The sequence below is a fragment of the Propithecus coquereli genome, unplaced genomic scaffold (genome assembly GCF_000956105.1).
Source record: "Propithecus coquereli isolate 6110/MARCELLA unplaced genomic scaffold, Pcoq_1.0 Scaffold37, whole genome shotgun sequence".
NCBI lineage: Eukaryota > Metazoa > Chordata > Mammalia > Primates > Indriidae > Propithecus > Propithecus coquereli.
In genome coordinates, this window is record NW_012149396.1 from 6,780,048 (window position 1) to 6,788,316 (window position 8,269).

At 44.8% G+C, this 8,269-nt stretch overlaps 1 protein-coding gene across 1 annotated transcript in view; it reads right to left on the reverse strand.

Annotated features, from left to right (window-relative positions):
* ATP8B1 (ATPase, aminophospholipid transporter, class I, type 8B, member 1) overlaps window positions 1–8,269 on the reverse strand; it is a 175,057-nt gene that overhangs the window by 25,311 nt on the left and 141,477 nt on the right. Inside the window, exons 11-13 of the mRNA XM_012651731.1 lie at window positions 6,392–6,600; window positions 4,733–4,776; window positions 3,977–4,157 (exon numbers count right to left, since the gene is read on the reverse strand). Of these exons, the coding sequence (XP_012507185.1) occupies window positions 3,977–4,157; window positions 4,733–4,776; window positions 6,392–6,600 (434 nt within the window). The remainder of the gene's footprint in view (window positions 1–3,976; window positions 4,158–4,732; window positions 4,777–6,391; window positions 6,601–8,269) is intronic.

An 8,269-nucleotide genomic window follows, 5' to 3' on the forward strand; every position in this document is an offset into this window, starting at 1 on the left:
AAACAATCCACCCGCCTCGGCCTCCCAGAGTGCTAGGATTACAGGTGTGAGCCACTGTGTCTGGCCGATAGCATTCTTTTTAAAAATCTGGGTGCTCATTACATGGGTGTACTCAATCTGTAGAAAGTCATTGACTATATACTTACGTACACGTCTCTGTACACATGTTGTACTTTGATAAAAAGTTTAAAAAATACTCTGCCTACCCAACAGCTTCTATTTTCCTTTGCTAGTTATTCTGCCTCAAAACAGAAAGAAAAAGCATTTCCGTGGCCAGATGAATTTCTACAGAAAAGGCATTTAGTTTTCCAGTGTGGATTGACCAGGACGCAGGCCACAGCTGCCTGGGCAGCCTTTTACACCTCTGCGTACTTGGAATGGTGGGACACGCCAGGGTGAACGGTGGCAGTGAAAGCCAAAGGCTCCGTCCTTCCCTACCTTCCTCGCATGCTGGCTCAGATGATTCACTCTAATTAAGTCAGTATTAATCGCTTCCCAATTAATACACAAAGATGATACTTTAGATTGTCTATTTGTTCACCCAGACAGTTACATACCAGAAGTTATAAATGTACTTGCTAAATCCAGCCATTCTCCAAACATATACACGTGCCAGAGGGCAAACTATTTCACCAAACTAAACAAGCAACAGAGAGAGCAAAGCCGATCCCTTTAGCCGCCATAGCTGGTGCAGTGACATATTGCGTAACATCGACTGCAAACTCGTTTACAACAGAGAAAAGAAACAAAATAATAAAAGGTGGTAGAGTTCCCATGAGTGACACATTTATATCTAGAGCAAACACCTTGACATATTTTACCATTGAAAAGAAAATCCTTCCATTACTTTCTAGCAATGGAATCACAGAATAACAGACAATAGAGACGCAAAAAACCTCAGATTCGGTCCAAACTCTAACCGCAACCAGAAAGACCTTTTCTTTTACAGACTAATTTGTGGATCATGAAACTGCTGCAAACAAAGAAGATGCTCAAATCACAAATTCTACCTCTCATCACCCAAATTCCCTAATACCATCAGCCTCAAAACGAGTTACCTTTCAGACATCTCTTTCCCTTCAATCCTTTTACCCTCTTCAAATCATTTGCCAGATGCTACCCACATTCGTGGCTTTCTCATCCTTTCCGAAAACCCTACCCTAATCCAGGCCCTCAGCTTCCCCACCCACCTCCACTGGGACCTGTCCCAGCTCCAGGATATCACACCCAATGGGATGCACAAACCTTCTAAAACAAGCTCTCCGATCACTGATTAAAGACCTCCGTCTTTAATCTAAGATGGCCCCAGTGGTGTACGTTTCCCTTCTCCCAGCTGTTCAATCAAGCACTAATTAGGCACTGCTGTGAAGGGATTTTGCATTTGTAATTAAAGTCCTAATGAACTGAGATTATCCAGGTGTTCCTGACCTACTTAGATGAGCCCTGAAAGGGGACAGGACTTATCCTTGGGAAGGATTTAAAGCACAACAGGGGTTCAATTTAAGGGAGATTCTCCACTTCTGGCTGTGAAGCTGGAGGGTACCAACTGGCAGGGAATGAGGGTGGCCTCTAGGAGCAGAAGGCAACCCTGCTGACAGCCAACAAGGGAATGGGGACATCAGTCCTACAACCACCAGCGAACTGAATCCTGCTGCAACCACGTCAGCTTGGAAGAGGACATAGAGCTCCAAATGAGAACGTGGCCCGACCTTGATCTTAGTGAGAACCAGTTGTGTTGTGCTCACATCTCTGACCTATACAACCCTGAGCTAATGAATGGTGTTTTAAACATGAGTTGTACTGATGCATTACAGAGTAAGAGAGAACTAATGCAGTCTTCTGCATACTTGGCCTCTACGTTTACTCAGGGCTCAGGCCACACAGATTGCTAAAGCGGTCAGATGTCCTTGGCAACATATGTGGAAGGATTTCCTCCCCTGTCCTGTTGATGTTATGCATAATAAAAAACTATTCTTCTTATAAGGGAGAGAAAATGAGAGCTCCAGAGCAATGGGGCAACAGCATGGTAGAGTGAAGGGGTGTCTGGACTGGAACAAGTTTTAACCCACCAGATCACCTCGGGCAGGTCCCCCTTGCTCTCTGGGTCTGAATTACCTTAGCTATAAAATTCGTAGGTTGGTCCCCAAGGTCTCTTCCAAGAGACCCTTTCATGGTACTTTATGGATCAAAGCCAAAACCTACTCCTCCTCTAACCTCCTGCACCTAGAAATACAACTTATCTCCGTTCTTAAGGGCTTGAGCAATTGCCTACCATGTACCAGGTGAGGGAAGATTACCCAGGATGTACAACTCTTCACCTTAGCTGACTGTGGGAGGAAGAGCAGCAGAGTGTTAGGCTGGAAGGGTCTTTGAACATCCAACCTTCTAACTACCACACTGATGAAGCTGGAGCCCAGACAGGGACCAAACTATGCTGGCTCATCTCCAGCACGCGGTCCAGGGCTCTTGCTGTAATATCCCAGTGGGAAAAAATAAAAGAGAGATCAAAAGATTAACATGCACTTGCCTATAGTTGACCAGTTAGCTCTTAAAATACCATCGCGTACTCAAAGAAAAGTAGAATAATTTTACTAATGAGTCAAAACCTAAGGGAACTGCATTGCTTAATGATACCGTACTTTATCCTTATTGTATGAGTAAAATTTGCTTGGTGAGTCAAATAGACTCTGACCTGTGCTCCAATGATTTGTGACCTGATAGTGTCCCTTTCTCTCCTTCCCCATTGGTCTGTCAGCCTCTTCCATGTATCCACCCCAATTTGAACTCTGCTATCTCACTTTATTGCACTATTAGATTCATCCTTGGAGAATAGGTTCCTTTGAAACTTGCTGAAAGATATCATTTACAGTTTCTACACATTTAGTCTTCATGCATATTCTTTCTCTGAAGATTTCATAGCTGCTACATGTGAAATATCAAAGTTGGGAACAGAGAGGAACTTAGGTACGTTGCGTTGGTTAAACTGGAGAATGGAGTGAAGGCAGAATGTGCTTCATTACAGAACAAACATACCAAACGAATTCCTTTTGGTATTCTAGAAAGTACACGTGTATCTGTATAATTTATCATTACATCTATATACCATAAAATAACTAGCTTTCCTCGATGAACTTGCTGTAACAAAGCTGGCACAAACTGAATCTAAGAATTCTGCAAAGGAACCAAGTCAGCCTTGCACGTTCCCATGAAATCCACATTAATTGTGCTCCTTCAAATGAAAAAAAAAAAACACACCTTAAAGAGATCCAGGCTTTGGCTGAAATTATTTCAAACCCAAAATATATCAGAATCTAGTAAATAAAAGCATATGTCTGATATTTTGCAGCAAAGACTTTCCAAGTTTAAAGTCCACTTATGATGTAGATAAGATTTGACTTTTCACTCTCAAGAAATGCTAATAATATGGTAGGAACATTTCGATTCTATCTAATTTGAGTCAATCATTTATTTTAATAAGATTTCATTTACAAAGTGATAAAACACATCTCAAGATATAACTGTGACTAAGATGTAACTCTGCAGAGACAAGCAGCTTGTTTCATACTTCGCTATGCCATAAACCCACAGTCCCCAACCCCTGGGCCACGGACTGGTATTGGTCAGTGGTATGTTAGGGACAGGGCCCTGCCCCTGTCCACGGAAAATTTGTCTTCCATGAAATGGGGACACGGAGGGGTGAGGTGGGTGGGCACAGCATTTCATCTGTATTTATAGCCACTCCCCATTACTCGCATCACCGCCTGAACTCCGCCTCCCCCAACTTCCGAGGAAAAACTGTCTTCCATGAAACTGGTCCCTGGTGCCAAAAAGGTTGGGGACCGCTGCCATAAACCATCTAGTGGCAGGTGCTGACAAATATTCATTGCATGTGAACGTGAGACAGACTTATGTGTACTATATAATATGCGTTTGAGTCATGAGTTACCTGGAAACTAAAAAAACTGGTCTCCAATGCCCGAGGTGCCAGAGGGACACTCACCGTCGTTTCTATCCACCATGACCGTGTGGCAAACTGCGAGCAAGAAGAAGAAGTGCTGTACTTCCCGCTCCTTCCCCGACTGGATTTGCTCAATAAGATAGTGGTCATAAAAGGCAAACTTCCCATCAGCAAACGTGTTCCAGCTAAAATCAACTTGCTGAAAGAAATGGAGGAGGAAAACAAAATATGATTTTTAAAAATTGTTTTGACTTAAACGATATGATGATTTATTCAAAGCCAAGTTCTTTAATTATACAAAAATCACCTTAGGGTTTTAGCACATTCTTAAGTGTCAAGAGGCTCACGCCTGTCTTAAAACAAAAAGGTGCCCTGTGGTGGGTTAAATCGCGTCCTCCCAAACGATACGTTGAAGTTCTAACCCCTGGTACTTATGAATGTAGCCTCACTTGGAAATAGGGTTTTTGCAGATGTCATCAAGGTAAAATGAGGTCGCAGTGGACGAATGTGGGTCCCAATCCAACAACTGGTGTCCTCACAAGAGGGAAATGTGGACACAGACACACAGGGAGAACACCACGTGACAACAGAGGCAGAGATGACACCGTGGCGTCTGGACATCTACGAGCTAAAGAGCACCCAGGATTGTGGGCAACCACTGCGAGAGAGGAAGAGGCAAGGACGGAGGGATCCTTCCTCAGAGCCTTCCAAGGAAGCACCGCCCTGCCGACAACCGATTTCCCTGGCGTCTCAGACAATTCTTTAAGGACTTACGTCTATTTTGTTATGATTGTGTTGCGAAGCATCCCGATGGTCTCCTGAGAAGCAAACAGGACAAAACAAACTGAGTCTCCACCTGCGTCCAGAGGCCCCTCCCCACCTGGCCTTGCTAACACGGTGGTGGTGACCACAGGGCGCTCACAGCCTGTTTTTAGACAGTCCTCGAGTTAACAATGGTTTTTACGTTTTTTCGAGAGTTATTAAAAAAGAATATTTGATAAGGACTACACACAACCTGCCAAGGCTAAAATATCTCCTATCTGGCTCTTTACAGAAAGTTTGCCGCCACCTTCTCTAGATGTTCAAATGCTAGGGCATGTCCCCCTGTCCTCCTGCCACCTCCTCAGGGGCTTGAAGCACATCCTTTGAAATGCTTTGCTGCCCCCCACTCAGAAGAGACTGCTGCCACACATGCGAGCCACTTCCTCAGCCCCTCGGTGTCCCACCTTTCTCACTGCTGCTCCTTACGTGAAAACATGCTCACAGTACACTTCAAGTGGAGGGTACTTATGTGTGTGTCTGTATCTTTGTAAAAATTACAGTCAAATACACATAAAAAAATTTACTTTTTTTAAGAGATAGGATCTTGCACTGTTGCCCAGGCTGGAGTGCAGTGGCCCTATCATGTTTCAAGATTTGTTAAAAAAGAACAATATTTGATAATATTCACTGCAGTCTTAAACTCCTGGGCTTAAGCAATCTTCCCGCCTCAGCCGCCAGAGAAGCTGGGCCTACAGGCATGCACTACCACGCCCAGCTAATTTTTAAATATTTTGTACAGACAAGATCTTGCTGTGTTGCTCAGGCTGGTCTTAAACTCCTGGCCTCAAGTGATCCTCCTGCCTCAGCCTCCCAAAGTGCTGGGATTATAGATGTGAGCTACCTTGGCCTGGCCAAAATTTACCATTTTAACCATTTTTAAGCATACAGTTCAGTGGCAGTAAGTACAGTCACACTGTTGCACAACTGTTTCACCTTGCAAAATTGAAATTCTGTACCCGTTAAACAATAACTCCCATTCCCCTATCCCCAGCCCTTGGTAACCACCATTCTACTCCATCTCTGTGAATTTGACTATTCTAAGTGTCCCACATAAGCAGAATCACACAATATTTGTCCATTTGCGACTGGCTTATTTCACTTAGCATGATGTCCTTAAAGTTCATCTGTGTTGTAGCATGTGTAAAAATTTCCTTCCTTCCTTTGACTGAATGACATTCCATTGTACACACGTACCACACTTGTTTATTCATTCATCCATCAATGAATGCTTGGGTTGCTTCCATCTTTTGGCTGTTGTAAATAATGTTGCTATGAACATTAGAGGTGTATCAAACACCTCTTTGAGTCCCTGTTTCAATGCCTTTGAGTGAGTATATACCCTGAAGTGGAATTACTGGATCCCAAGGTAATGCTATTTTTAATTTTTTGAGGAATGTGAGCTCATTTTTGATGCTGACCTCCCCCATGCACGTGTCCCCGGTGCCTTCCACAATGCTCCTCTGGCCTTCCACCAAGGAGTGACCAGCAGCAGCAGGACTCTGTATGGGGAGGGCACCAGTAACTCCTCGCAGGCAGGCCCCAGCCCAGGCAGTGCTCTGCACACAGCAGGGAGCCCCCTCCTTCAGGAAATGCCTCACGGCTTCCACTCACCATAGATCTGCCCGTTGATGCAGCACTTTTTAAAGGTCATGATATTTTGTGTGAGTGTCCCCGTCTTATCAGAGAAGATGTAATGGATCTGCCCAAGCTGCTCATTCAGCGTAGTGGTTCTAGCCTTTGCGGGTGTGTCCTTCTCAGAATAGTACATCTGCAGGTCCCAGTTTATGAAGTGACTCTGTCCGAGACGAATCACTTCCACGCTAGGAAGACAAAAGATTACTTTCTACAGAGAGCTCAGATACGAGTGGCAGGTGCTGGGTTTGATCATCACTTGTGCAGACAGGAGCATGTCTACCGCTATGGTCTGAATGTTGGTGTCCCCCACCCCCAATTCATATGTTGAAGCCTAATCCCCAATGCAACAACACTTGGGGGGTGGGGAGGCTTTAGAAGGTGATTAGCTCTAGAGGGCCCCGCCCTCATGAATGGGATTAGTGGCCTTATCAAAGTGGCCCAAGGGAGCTTGTTTGCCTTTCTGCTTTGTGAGGACATAGCAAGAAGGTCCCATCTACAAAGTAGAGAGCCAGCCATCACCAGATACCAAATCGGCTTTGATCTCACACTTCCTTGCCTGCAGAACTGTGAGCAGTAAATTTCTGCAAGTTACCCAAGGCTAAGTTCTTCTGTTATAGCAGCCCAAATAAACCAAGACATCTGCACTGAGACAAGCCATGCTATGGCCCATGCACTCAGCCTCTGGGTTCTCCTGACTAAACACACAATTCTCCAGCTTCAAGGTCGAGATGATTCTAGACTAGTAGTTTCCCCCCAAAGTGCCACTCACTCCTGAGCACATCTGGCCACAGCACCCCCTGTTCAGAACACAGAGCCCAGAAGAATGGGTGACACAATAATGCTGCAGACAGAGCCAGAGGATGCAGCAAGCCCGACTCTCTTTCTCTAGTTCCCTGCTGCACCCAGGGGCAACTGGAATGGCTGCATGTACCTCCGCCCCAGTGGGAGGGCAAGCGGGTGAGGGACCACTAGCTTACAGCCCCTACCGTGCTCTTAAATAGGGCAAAAGGCTTTTGGCAAATATCCCTAAATCATGATCCCACACTGTGAAAAAGCATATTTTAAAAAAGAATTCTTATTAGGTTATGGATGTCCAAAATAAGATATTCATTTCAATTTTAAAACTATAAGGGATTAAATATATCCCAGTTATAAAGAAACTGTTTACACGTCCAGCAACTGTTAAGTGGGCAAAGGATGCCTTTATAACAAATTAGACAGATGGAAAAATAACTCTCTCCCTCCCTCTCTCCTTTCAGTATTTCCTGCGTGCCTACTGTGTACCAGACACCATTCTAGGTTCAAGGGCTATGTCAGTAAACTAAACAGACAACATCGGTGCTCTCAAGGAGATTACCTTCTATTGGAGACAGATGAATAAATAAATCAGTAAATTGACAGTACATTAGGGGGCGAAAGTTCTCTGCAGAGAACCAAAGCAGGGTAAGGGGAGATGGCGATCAACAGGCAGGGGTAGTGAGGTTAGAGAGGAGTGGCTTGGGACAGGTCAGGGGATAAGATGCTATCTGAGTAGAGGCCTGCAGGTAATGAAGGGGCAGCAAGTAGCTATCTCTGGAAGGATGTTCCAGGCAGAGATAAGAGTACATGCAAAGGCCCTGTGGCAGGAGGAATATCAAGGGGGCTAGAGTGGTGGGAACCCAGGGAGGTGGGTGGTGGTACAGGAAATATGGGCAGGGCATGAGCGCCAGATCACACTGGGCCTTGTGGGTGACAGTGTGGCCTCAGTGTGTCTATTCTGAATGAGATCAAAAGCCACTGTAGGTTTGAAGACAAAGCAGAGATACTATCTGGAAAGACTGATCCAACATCCTTTCAAAGGACCTTTATTTCCAA